The following is a 13,718-nucleotide window of genomic DNA, read 5'->3' as shown; positions in this document are numbered from 1 at the left end:
GATAGGAAGGACCTGTTTCCCGTGGCAGAGTGGTCAACAACCAGGAGGCATAGATTTAAAGTAATGGGGGGTGGGGCTTATCGGAGGCTTATCGGAGATATGAGGGGAAATTTCTTCACCCAGAGGGTGCTGGGGGTCTGGAACTCATTGCCTGAAAGGGTGGTAGAGGCAGAAACCCTCACCACATTTAAAAGATACTTGGATGTGCACTTAAATTGCTGTAACCTACAGGGCTATGGACCAAGAGCTGGAAAGTGGCATTAGGCTGGATAGCTCATGTTCGGCTGGCGCGGACATGATGGGCCGAAATGGCCTCCTTCCGTGCTGTAAATGTCTATGTTTCTTTGATTCGGAGCTGGGGCAGAGGGAGGGGGGCAACACAGCGCAACTATGGTATGAAAGATTAGCTAGCTCCAATAAAGCCCTTGCAGAAGAATAGCCTAACATCTGTCATTGAGAAAATGCTGGAGTCGATTATTAAGGAAGCAGTAGCAGGACATTTGGAAAAGCAAAATTCAATCAAGCAGAGTCAGCATGATTTTATGAAAGGGAAATCGTGTTTGACAAATTTGCTGGAATTCTTTGAGGATGTAATGAGCAGGGTGGATAAAGGGGGGACCAGTGAATGTGTATTTGGATTTCCAGAAGGCATTTGATAAGGTGCCACATAAAAGGTTACTGCACAAGATAAATGTTCATGGAGTTGGGGGTACTATATTAGCAGGATAGAGGATTGGCTAACTAACAGAAAGCCGAGAGGTGGGATAAATGGGTTGTTTTCCAGTTGGCAAGCAATAACGAGTGGGGTGCCAGAGGAATCGGTGCTGGGGCCTTAACTATTTACAATCTATATTAATGACTTGGATGAAGGGACCGAGTGCAAAGTAGCCAAGTTTGTTGATGATACAAAGATGGGTGGGAAAGCAAGTTGTGAGGAGGACACAAAAAATCTGCAAAGGGATATAAACAGGCTAAGTGAGTGGGCAAAAATTTGGCAGATGGAGTACAATGTGGGAAAATTTGGCAGAAAAAGCAAATTATTTTTTAAAAGGAGAAAAATTGCCAAGTGCTGCGGTACAGAGGGACCTGGGGGTCCTTGTACATGAAACACAAAAAGTTAGTATGCAGGTACAGCAATTAATCAGGAAGGCAAATGGAATGTTGCCCTTTATCGCAAGGGGGATAGAGTATAAAAGCAAAGAAGTTCTGCTATAACTGTACAGGGTATTGGTGAGACCACACCTAGAGTACTGCATACAGTTTTGGTCTCCGTATTTAAGGAAGGATATATATTTGCATTGGAGGCTGTTCAGAGAAGGTTCACTAGGTTGATTCCAGAAATGAGGGGGTTGATTTATGAAGATAGGTTGAGTAGGTTGGGCCTATACTCATTGGAGTTCAGAAGAATGAGAGGTGATCTTATCGAAACATATAAAATAATGAAGGGGCTTGACATCGTGGATGCAGGGAAGTATTTCCACTCATAGGGGAAACTAAAACTAGGGGGCATATTCTCAGAATAAGGGGTTGCCCATTTAAAACTGAGATGAGGAGGAATTTCTTCTCTCAGAGGGTTGTAAATCTGTGGAATTCTCTGCCCCAGAGAGCTGTGGAAGCAGGATCATTGAATATATTTAAGGCGGAGGTGGACAGATTTTTGAACGATAAGGGAATAAAGAGTTAGGGGGAACGAGCAGGGAAGCGGAGCTGAGTCCATGATCAGATCAGCCATGATCTTATTAAATGGTGGAGCAGGCTCGATTGGTCAAATGGCCTACACCTGCTCCTATTTCTTATGTTCTTATAATACGACATGTTATATGCCTGCGTACACCCATGGGATAGGATGTGAGTAGCTTTTTAAAACACAAAGCTGAGAGAGAAATATTTGTTACAATAACTAGGATATCTGAGTAGTAGCAGTAGTTATTTACATGAATCCAGGATTGTAATCCAATTTCTCTGCTAATTGTATCACCAAGATTCAAAAATGTCAGAATAATGTCACGATAGGGAACAAAATATCAGTGTTTGTATTTGTTCCTAATCTGTGGATTTGATTGATATGCCTTTCCCACGCATAAATTATAGTACTAAAGCATTAGTTCCATTCACAGCTGCAATATTACTATAAATCCAGAGTATGAAGTGACACAATAATCATCAGTTAGTCAATCCAGGGACATATTTTCCGTCTTTTTTTAGGATGCGTTATGGGAATGTGTAGTATGTTTCTGGTAAATTATATATGTTGTAGTATCTCATCTATTAAGACTAACCCAAAGAAATATATGTAACTGATCCAATGTTACATACATATGGTTCTAATTTTGTGTTCTCATTGAACACTTTGGTGATTTACAATAGTGAAACTTACAATGACAACTTCAGGAATGTTTTTGAAGTACTGCAATCTGTTTAACTAGTTTCATCATCTTTCATTTTACCTTTTCGTAAGGATCATATTTCATTGATATAAACCCTTGCTTTTGTGTCCACAATAATTCACAAAGAACATGGATCACTAGTCTGAATGAAACAGGTCAAGCATTAGTGCATTCCTTATTCAACGGCATATTTTATACCATTTTGGCATTTTATGTAGGCAAACAGATTTGCTTTATCTTCAAATTGGCAAATTACCTAGGATTTACTTAATTTCAGAAGCACTTACTGTGAAATTCTACAGCCCGAGGTATATGCATGGTTGCCTGTATAGCGAAGGTCACAACGAACAACGTTATTCGCATAGTCTGATTCTGGTACCAAATAGCTGGGATTTACAGCAACCTGTTGAATGAGAAAAAAGATGACAGGAACTGTCATGTTTGTAGCCTTCACACAACTGTAACCTTTATGTAACAACACTGTACACTTATATACCTGAGTAATGCACACCTTGACCACAGGGGGTGAACTTGTGGGAGACACTCCTCACCTGGTCATCCAAGTATATAAAGGGAGGTCCCACGCAGGGTCAGCACTTCTTGGTCCTGGGAATAAAGGTTCAGGTCACGTAGTGACCTTGTCTGCAGTACATGCCTCGTGTGATTCTATAGTAAGGTATAAGGACACTACATTTGGCGACGAGAAACGGGAATCAATGGCCCACGAGGATGGCCACCGGTAGCACAGAGGAACGGTACTGTGTTGGTGAGGACTGGGACGATTTCATTGAGAGGCTCCAGCAGCGCTTTGTCACGAAGGATTGGCTGGGAGAGGAAGCGGCTGGCAAATGGAGGGCGCATCTACTGACCAGCTGTGGATCCAAGATGTATTGCTGATGAAAGACCTGCTCGCACCCGAGAAGCCAGCGGACAAGTCCTTTGAAGAGCTCAGCACTCTGATCGGTGAGCACCTCAAACCGGCGAGCAGTATACGCATGGCCCGGCACCGGTTCTATACACACCGGCGTCAGGAGGGACACAGCATATCGGACTTCGTTGCGGACCTTCAGCGTTTGGCCAGCCTCTGTAAGTTCACAGACGCCTGCAGGGGGGAGATGTTAGGAGATTTCTTCATTGAGGGCATTGGTCATGCCGGAATTTTCAGGAAGCTTATTGAGACCAAGGACTTGACTTTGGAAAGGGCAACGCTGGTAGCTCAGACCTTCATGGCAGGGGAAGAGGAGACTAAGATAATTTACGCGCGCAGCCCTGGTTCGAACATGGCGATGGACCAGGGAGTTAGCATTGTAAACGAGACACAGAAGCCCGCAGGCAGGCAAGGGCAATTCGACACCGCCCAGGCAGCAACAGGCTCTAGGGTGGGCCAGCAACAGAGACAATGGCAGGGGGATCGGCAATTCACACCATCATAAGGGAAAATGCGTCCCGGGATGGGACCATTGACACTCAGCAACAGAGTACTCAGGAGTAATCAAAGAGACAATCAGAGAGGAATGCCTGTTAACAGTTCCTTTGTTCACAACAATCTCAGCTCATGCTGGAGGTGCGGTGGCAGACATGCTGCGAAAACCTGTGGGTTTCAACAATTTATCTGCAGAAACTGTAACGTGAGTGGACATCTGGCCAGAATGTGCAGAAAGCCCATAGCGAGGCTAGTTTACGAGGCAGAGGAACCAGAAGAGGGGTCTGCAAGGCAGGGTGATGTTTGGGGCAAAGCTATGGACGCTGAAGTCCAGCGGGTTCATGTGGCAGACGTCCACAGCTCGTACACCAAAACGCCACCTATGATGATGAAAGTTCTATTAAATGGTATCCCGGTACACATGGAGCTGGACACAGGAGCCAGCCAGTCACTTATGAGTGCCCAACAATTTGAAAAACTATGGCCACTCAAAGCTAACAGGCCCAAACTGGAACGCATTGACACGCAGCTACGGACGTACACCAGAGAGATCATCCCAGTACATAAGAACATAAGAATTAGGAACAGGGGTAGGCCATCTAGCCCCTCGTGCCTGCTCCGCCATTCAACAAGATCATGGCTGATCTGGCCATGGACTCAGCTCCACTTACCCGCCCGCTCCCCATAACCCTTAATTCCCTTATTGGTTAAAAATCTATCTGTGATTTGAATACATTCAATGAGCTAGCCTCAACTGCTTCCTTGGGCAGAGAATTCCACAGATTCACAACCCTCTGGGAGAAGAAATTCCTTCTCAACTCGGTGTTAAATTGGCTCCCCTGTATTTTGAGGCTGTGCCCCCTAGTTCTAGTCTTCCCGACCAGTGGAAGCAACCTCTCTGCCTCTATTTTGTCTATCCTTTTCATTATTTTAAATGTTTCTATAAGATCACCCCTCATCCTTCTGAACTCCAACGAGTAAAGAAACAGTCTACTCAATCTATCATCATAAGTTAACCCCCTCATCTCCGGAATCAGCCTAGTGAATCGTCTCTGTACCCACTCCAAAGCTAGTATATCCTTCCTTAAGTAAGGTGATCAAAACTGCATGCAGTACTCCAGGTGCGGCCTCACCAATACTCTGTACAGTTGCAGCAGGACCTTCGTGCTTTTGTACTCCATCCCTCTCGCAATGAAGGCCAACATTCCATTCGCCTTCCTGATTACCTGCTGCACCTGCAAACTAACTTTTTGGGATTCATGCACAAGGACCCCCAGGTCCCTCTGCACTGCAGCATGTTGTAATTTCTCTCCATTCAAATAATATTCTTTTTACTGTTTTTTTTTTCCAAGGTGGATGATCTCACATTTTCCAACATTGTATTCCATCTGCTTAACCTATCTAAATCTCTTTGCAGCCTCTCTGTGTCCTCTACACAACCTGCTTTCCCACGAAACTTTGTGTCATCTGCAAATTTTGTAACACTACACTCTGTCCCCTCTTCCAGGTCATCTATGTATATTGTAAACAGCTGTGGTCCCAGCACCGATCCCTGTGGCACACCACTAACCACCGATTTCCAACCCGAAAAGGACCCATTTATCCGGACTCTGCTTTCTGTTAGCCAGCCAATTCTCGATCCATGCTAATACATTTCTTCTGACTCCGCGTACCTTTATCTTCTGCAGTAACCTTTTGTGTGGCACCTTATCGAATGCCTTTTGGAAATCTAAATACACCACATCCATCAGTACACCTCTATCCACCATGCTCGTTATATCCTCAAAGAATTCCAGTAAATTAGTTAAACATGATTTCCCCTTCATGAATCCATGTTGCATCTGCTTGATTGCACTATTCCTATCTAGATGTCCCGCTATTTCTTCCTTAATGATAGCTTCAAGCATTTTCCCCACTACAGATGTTAAACTAACCGGCCTATAGTTACCTGCCTTTTGTCTGCCCCCTTTTTTAAACAGAGGCGTTACATTAGCTGCTTTCCAGTCCGATGGCACCTCCCCAGAGTCCAGAGAATTTTGGTAGATTATAACGAATGCATCTGCTATAACTTCCGCCATCTCTTTTAATACCCTGGGATGCATTTCATCAGGACCAGGGGACTTGTCTACCTTGAGTCCCATCAGCCTGTCCAGCACTACCCCCCTAGTGATAGTGATTGTCTCAAGGTCCTCCCTTCCCACATTCCCGTGACCAGCAATTTTGGCATGGTTTTTGTGTCTTCCACTGTGAAGACCAAAGCAAAATAATTGTTTAAGGTCTCAGCCATTTCCACATTTCCCATTATTAAATCCCCCTTCTCATCTTCTAAGGGACCAACATTTACTTTAGTCACTCTTTTCTGTTTTATATATCGGTAAAGGCTTTTACTATCTGTTTTTATGTTTTGCGCAAGTTTACCTTCGTAATCTATCTTTCCTTTCTTTATTGCTTTCTTAGTCATTCTTTGCTGTCATTTAAAATTTTCCCAATCTTCTAGTTTCCCACTAACTTTGGCCACCTTATACGCATTGGTTTTTAATTTGATACTCTCCTTTATTTCCTTGGTTATCCACGGCTGGTTATCCCTTCTCTTACCGCCCTTCTTTTTCACTGGAATATATTTTTGTTGAGCACTATGAAAGAGCTCCTTAAAAGTCCTCCACTGTTCCTCAATTGTGCCACCGTTTAATCTGTGTTTCCAGTCTACTTTAGCCAACTCTGCTCTCATCCCACTTTAGTCCCCTTTGTTTAAGCATAGTACGCTCGTTTGAGACACTACTTCCTCACCCTCAATCTGTATTACAAATTCAAGCATACTGTGGTCACTCATTCCGAGAGGATCTTATACTTGGAGATCGTTTATTATTCCTGTCTCATTACACAGAACCAGATCTAAGATAGCTTGCTCCCTTGTAGGTTCTGTAACATACTGTTCTAACAAACAATCCCATGTGCATTCTATGAATTCCTCCTCCAGGCTACCCCGTGCGATTTGATTTGACCAATCGATATGTAGGTTAAAATCCCCCATGGTTACTGCCGTTCCTTTTTCACATGCCTCCATTATTCCCTTGATTATTATCCACCCCACCGTGAAGTTATTATTTGGGGCCTATAAACTACGCCCACCAGTGACTTTTTCCCCTTACTATCTCTAATCTCCACCCACAATGATTCAACATTTTGTTCATTGGAGCCAATATCGTCTCTCACAACTGCCCTAATATCATCCTTTATTAACAGAGCTACCCCACCTCCTTTCCCTTCTTGTCTATCTTTCTGAATTGTCAGATACCCCTGTATGTTTAATTCCCAGTCTTGGCCACCCTGCAACCATGTTTCTGTAATGGCCACCAAATCATACCCATTTGTAAAGATTTGTGCCGTCAACTCATTTACTTTATTTTGAATGCTGCGTGCATTTAGGTAGAGTGTTTTTATACTAGTTTTTAAACCATGGCAATTCAAACTTGGTGCTTACACACAATGGATCGGAGAACCAGCTGCCACTCTGGATTGTCCCGGGGAATGGTCCCGTGCTCTTGGGGAGGAGCTGGCTCGCCGAGATGAACTGGAAATGGGGGGATGTGCACGCCATTTCATCTGTGCAGCAAAGTTATGCTCACAGGTCCTACAGAAATTTGAGCTACATTTTCAACCAGGTGTCAGGACCTTTAAGGGCACCAAAGTAGTGATACGCATCACCATGGACGCCACACCAGTGCACCACAAAGCCAGAGCCGTGCCGTATGTGATGCGTGAGAGAATTGAGAGTGAGTTGGACAGGCTGCTAAGAGAGGGCATAATTTCGCCTGTTGAATTCAGTGACTGGGCAAGCCCCATCGTTCCTGTCCTTAAAGCGGATGGCTCGGTCAGGATTTGTGGCGACTACAAGGCCACCATCAACCGAGTGTCACTACAGGACCAATACCCGCTTGCGAGAGCGGAGGATCTTTTTGCCACACTGGCAGGTGGCAAGCTGTTCACCAAGTTGGACCTCACTTCAGCCAACATGACTCAGGAACTGGCTGAAGAATCCAAACTTCTGATGACCATCACTACGCACAAGGGGCTATTCGTTTACAACAGGTGTCCGTTTGGCATTCGTTCAGCAACCGCTATCTTCCAGAGGAACATGGAAAGCTTGCTTAAATCCATCACTGGAACAATCGTATTCCAAGATGACATCCTTATCACGGGTCGAGACACCGAGGAACACCTCCACAACCTGGAGGAGGTGCTACGCCGACTGGACCGGGTAGGCTTGTGACTGAAGAAGGCCAAGTGTGTGTTTTTGGCCCCAGAGGTTGAGTTTTTGGGTAGGAGGGTTGCCGCAGACGGGATCCGGCCTACCGAATCCAAAACTGAGGCGATCCGTCGTGCGCCCCGGCCCGGCAACACATCGGAGTTGCGGTCATTTCTGGGACTATTGAACTTCTTCAGCAACTTTCTGCCAAACTTAAGCACATTGTTGGAGCCGCTGCACCTGCTCCTGCGTAAGGGTTGTGAATGGTTTTGGGGGGACTGTCAAGAACGGGCTTTCAATCGGGCGCAGAATCTGCTTTGTTCTAACAAGATGTTGACCTTGTACAACCCCTGTAAGAAATTGTTTTTTACCTTTGATACATTATCCTATGGGGTTGGGTGCGTGTTGCAGCAGGGTAATGATGAGGGCCAACTCCAACCTGTGGCTTATGCCTCCAGGTCGCTCTCCCAGGTGGAATGAGGATATGGGATGGTTGAAAAGAACGCACTCGCATATGTCTATGGGGTGAAAAAGATGCACCAGTATCTTTTCGGCAGAAGGTTCGAGTTAGAAACGGACCACAAACTGTTAACGTCCCTGTTGTCCGACAGCAAGGCTGTCAATGCCAGTGCGTCAGCTCGCATACAGCGGTGGGCCCTCACGCTAGCTGCGTATGACAACACCATACGGCACCGGCCAGGCACTGAAAATTGCGCTGGCGCGCTCAGCAGGCTCCCACTGGCAACCACCGAGGGGGCATTGGAACAAAGTGTGTAGATGGTCATGGCCGTTGAGGCTTTCGACACCGCAGGCTCCCCCATCACAGCCCGCCAGATCAAAATCTGGACCAACAGAGATCCCCTCCTATCCCTGATAAAGAAATGTGTCCTTACTGGGGATTGGGCGCCCGCACACGAGCAGTCCATCCAAGCCAACTGCCTGCTATGAGGCAGCCGGATAGTCATGCCCCAGAAAGGAAGGGAAGCATTCATCAGGGAACTCCACAGCGAGCACCCAGGTATCGTGCTAATGAAGGCCATTGCCCGGTCACATGTATGGTGGCCGGGAATTGACTCAGACCTGGAACACTGGGTTCGCAGGTGCACGACGTTTTCTCAGCTGGGAAATGCCCCCAGGGAGGCCCCACACAGCCCCTGGCCCTGGCTCACCAGGCCATGGTTACGTATTCACGTAGACTACGTACGCGGGCCCATTCATGGGAAAAATGTTCCTGATTGTTGGCGATGCATACTCAAAATGGATCGAGTGCATCATATTGAATTCATGCATGACATCCACCACCGTGGAAAGTCTGCGTACGGTCTTTGCGACCCACGGCTTGCCGGACATCCTGGTTAGCGATAATGGCCCGTGTTTCACTAGCTATGAATTCCAGGAGTTTATGTCGGGTAATGGTATCAAACACGTCAGGACAGCACCGTTCAAGCTGGCTTCCAATGGCCAGGCGGACGTGCGGTTCAAATCATAAAACAGGGTATGCTCCGGATTCAAGGACCCTCCCTTCAGTACCACCTATCGCGCCTCCTGCTGGCCTATAGGTCCCGCCCGCATTCGCTCACTGGAGTCCCGCCAGCAGCACTACTTATGAAATGCACGCTTAAAACACGGCTGTCCCTCATTCACCCAGACCTGTCAGACATTGTTGAGGGCAAGCGCCAGTCCCAAATCGAGTGCCATGATTGCAACTCAGTGGGGAGATGCATAGAAATTGATGACCCTGTATTTGTTCTCAATCATGCTTTGGGACCCAAGTGGCTTGAGGGTACTGTAATTGGCAAAGAGGGGAATAGGGTCATAGTGGTCAGACTTAACAATGGGCAGATATGCCACAAACATCTGGACCAAGTAAAGAAAAGGTTCAGCATGGACACTGAGGAACCTGAGGAAGATCATGAGATGTCAACCACACCACTGCCAGTGAACGAGCAACAAGGACATTCACCAGCATGCACAGTCCCTGCGGCTAGCCCGGACAGGCCGGAATCACCTCAGGCGACAGAGACGCATGCCAAGGCCCAACCACCAGAGCCCCAACTGCGACGCTCCACGAGAGAGCAGCGACCGCCTGAAAGACTCAATCTTTGACCCAAAGACGTTGGGGGGGAGGTGATGTCATGTTTGTAACCTTCACACAACTGTAACCTTTATGTAAGAACACTGTACACTGTATACACCTGAGTAATGCACACCTTGACCACAGGGGTAAACTTGTGGGAGACACTCCTCACCTGGTCATCCAGGTATATAAACGGAGGTCCTACGCAGGGTCAGCACCTCTTGGTTATGGGAATAAAGGTTCAGGTTACATAGTGACCTTGTCTGCAAGACATGCCTCATGTGATTCTATAGTAAGGTGTAAGGACACTACAGTAACAATCCCCATAACCTGATTTTTCTTCAGCGATAACTTTAATATCACTTACTTTTAGTATGTAGTTTCCTGCCTTAACATCGGTAATATCGATCCATTGGCAGTCAATGTCAGCATTGTAGGTATCATAACAACCTGGGCTCAATCCCTGCGAGCAATAGGGTCAACAGTGTTAGAAAAATGTACAATTTGTATTAGATGGTGACAGCCTCTTCATAGCGCAATGACTTTACAGCATAGTTTCACCCAACAGTTTCCCCCCCCCCCCCCCAATTCGGAACAATGTAAAAAAATAGAGACCGCGCATACGCAACGACTTCCGATTCGTTGCTAGCAGTCGCCACCTGTAAAATAAGGTCGTCTGGAGAACGTTTTGGAGACTCTGTTTGGATTTTTTTTTAAATGATCCAAAATGTCGGGAACAGGAAGCAGGGTTGAAATGACGGGAAAATGGAGCAGGCCAGATATATCGGGAAAACGGAGCGGAGCTGAAATGTCGGGAACAGGGAGCGCGACAAGCAGAAATATCATTGACATTTCCGGATTAATGCGTGGAATGCTTATGCGCAGTCCGGTCGTTGAAATCAGCTTCGGATTCTTTGGCAGGAGTCACGTCGTTTTTTTAAAAGATTCATCCCAATCAAAACTAAACAGAATCTATACAAAATAATCACTTCCAACAACTTCTCAGTATCGGTTCACCCAACAGTTTTTTTTCGAATCGGAAGCATTTTAAAAAAACACCGAGACTGCGCATGCGCGGCCCCTTCCGGTTCGTTGTCAGCAGTCGCCACCCTGGGTTCCGCAACCTCCTCGAAAGGAGGGAGGAGTCAGCCTACAAATCCGCATTCCAGAACGGCTAGGTGAGTGCATCATCACACTTTAGTTCCCCTAAATGAAACCCCATATCTCCGTTGCTCAAAACCTTTCTTACCACCCCTCTTTCACAGACGATCACAGCTTCCTCATGGGCACAATGCTGAAATTAAAGCCATCACAAAACAAACATTCCAAATATAATTTATAAATGAATAAATTCAATATAACATTACAAAGTCAACTAATTACTCTTGTGCATTCTCTTAGTGTCCGTCTTCCGTGTTCCTTTGCCTCCTCTACTGCTTCTACGCAGTGCTATCCCAGTGGCTGTAGCATGGCTGGTGGAAGGCTGCTAACTTTCAATGGGGGACACTGCAGATGGCCTTGCAGGACAACCTCAAGCAGCAGTCTGAACTGGACGGGTGACTGGCGTAGTGGCAGGTGTGGAAGTACGAATGCAGTCATCCTGAGATTGGACAGTAGGTTCGAGCTCCACAGATCCACTGCCACTCCCCCAGGGTGGCGCCTCAGCATTCCGAGCCACCTGTTGGATTGCTAGACCGCTGAAAGACCCTGAAAGCCCTTTTCCACACTCGTAAACCTAGCTATGATGGCAGCAGTCTGAGCTTGGGTTGGAGCAAGCTGAGCCTGCATGGCAGAAGTCTGAGCTTCCACTGCAGCACTCAGACGTTGGGTCCCTTCCGCTTTTGCTGCAATGGAAGCTGCGACATCGCCCATCACACCCACCATCATGGTTGGGTCCACAAGTTCCTCAATGGAATTGCCCATCACTTCCATCATGGACATCATGGGCTCCAAGCTCCATGCAAAGCCCTGTGCAATTTTGGAGCTGGACTCCTCCAAGCTCCTTCACACTGACAAGAGGCTCTATGACAGGCCTGCCAGTGCACCAAGCATTTCTCTGTCCATGCCTACCATTCTTCTTCGGAAGGCCGCCCTAACGAAGTCCGCATCTGAGTCCCGTGCAGCAGAACTTGTGCAACCTCGCCCTCTTGGAAACTGGTACCTGTGCTACCCTTTCCTCCTGGCCTGGCTGCAGTCCACTCATGCCCAGTGACTCACCATGTGCAGATCCCACCCTTATACGACCCTCTAAAGTAGGCAGAGTGAAATTTTCTGAGCTGGTGCCTGTGAATGTCAGATCGAGTGATGGTGCCTCTTCTCTATCACTCTCCTCCTCTACTTGTTGAAGAGATTGGGCTGGTTAGAGTTCTTGGGTATCTGAAAGGAGAAAGGCACAAGGGTTGGGTTGTGACGAGGGAAGGGGTTGGGGAGAGCAAGATGTCCATGCATACATCATCAACAGCTTGTGAGTGAAAACAAATTGTGGGATGAGGGGGAAGTGGGATGTGAGAAGAAGGATTAGGTATGAGCATACTACCATCATCAATGGTTTCAGCGTCACCCTGCATCACAGCCTCACTGATAGCCCCTCCAATTATCTCCAGCACAGTCTCCTTCATGGGGGTTAGGTTGTGCAGACATGATTGCCCCGTGCCTGTTTGTTGCTGCTCTCTCCGATTGTGAGTGACCTTGGCCTGCAAGAGAAAGGGAAGTGTGTCAGTGAGTGTAGCGCAATGTTTTTGAATGATGTGGCTGTCATGGTTGAATAGCTGGCAGTGTGCTCAAGGCGCGGATGTGAGGCTTGCAGCAGTGATTAAGTGTGTGAGGGTGAGGAGATGCTTTGATTGTGAGGTGTGAGTCATGATTGCTAGAGATTGGAGGTTGGTGAGTGATGGGGGTATGGTGTTTAGATCGGAACATAAGAAATAGGAGCAGGAGTAGGCCATATGGCCCCTCGAGTCTGCTCCACCATTTAATACGATCTTAGCTGATCCAATCATGGACTCAGGTCCACTTTCCTGCCCGCTCCCCATAATCCTTTATTCCCTTATCGGTTAAGAAATTGTCTATTTCTGTCTTAAATTTATTCAATGTCCCAGCTTCCACAGCTCTCTGAGGCAGCGAATTCCACAGATATACAATCTTCTGAGAAAAGAAATTTCTCCTCATCTCAGTTTTAAACGGACGGCCCCTTATTCTAAGATTATGCCCCCTAGTTCTAGTCTCCCCCATCAGTGGAAACATTCTCTCTGCATCCACCTTGTCAAGCCCCCTCATTAATCATATACGTTTCGATAAGATCACCTCTCAATCTTCTGAGTTCCAATGAGTAGAGGCCCAACCTACTCAACCTTTCCACATAAGTTAACTCCCTCATCTCCGGAATCAACCGAAATGAACTGCCTCCAAAGCAAGTATATCCTTTCGTAAATATGGAAAGCAAAACTGCACGCAGTATTCCAAGTGTGGCCTCACCAATACCCTGTATAACTGTAGCAAGACGTCCCTGCTTTTATACTCCATCCCCTTTGCAATAAAGGCCAAGATTCCATTGGCCTTCTGATCACTTGCTCTACCTGTATACTA

The 13,718-nt window shown here is 46.6% G+C and overlaps 1 protein-coding gene across 2 annotated transcripts in view; it reads right to left on the bottom strand.

Annotated features, from left to right (window-relative positions):
• LOC139265842 (protein-lysine 6-oxidase) overlaps positions 1 to 13,718 on the bottom strand; it is a 68,692-nt gene that overhangs the window by 24,296 nt on the left and 30,678 nt on the right. For both annotated transcript variants that reach the window (XR_011593635.1, XM_070883349.1), the window contains exons 5-6: positions 10,501 to 10,596; positions 2,675 to 2,790 (exon numbers count right to left, since the gene is read on the bottom strand). Coding sequence is in view for 1 of the 2 variants with exons in the window: in XM_070883349.1 (XP_070739450.1) it covers positions 2,675 to 2,790; positions 10,501 to 10,596 (212 nt within the window). In the remaining variant the exon portion in view is untranslated. The remainder of the gene's footprint in view (positions 1 to 2,674; positions 2,791 to 10,500; positions 10,597 to 13,718) is intronic.

This window comes from Pristiophorus japonicus, chromosome 1, assembly GCF_044704955.1.
Source record: "Pristiophorus japonicus isolate sPriJap1 chromosome 1, sPriJap1.hap1, whole genome shotgun sequence".
NCBI classification, from domain to species: domain Eukaryota; kingdom Metazoa; phylum Chordata; class Chondrichthyes; family Pristiophoridae; genus Pristiophorus; species Pristiophorus japonicus.
Note: the sequence above shows the minus strand (reverse complement) of the source record. Positions and strands in the feature narration are given on the sequence as shown.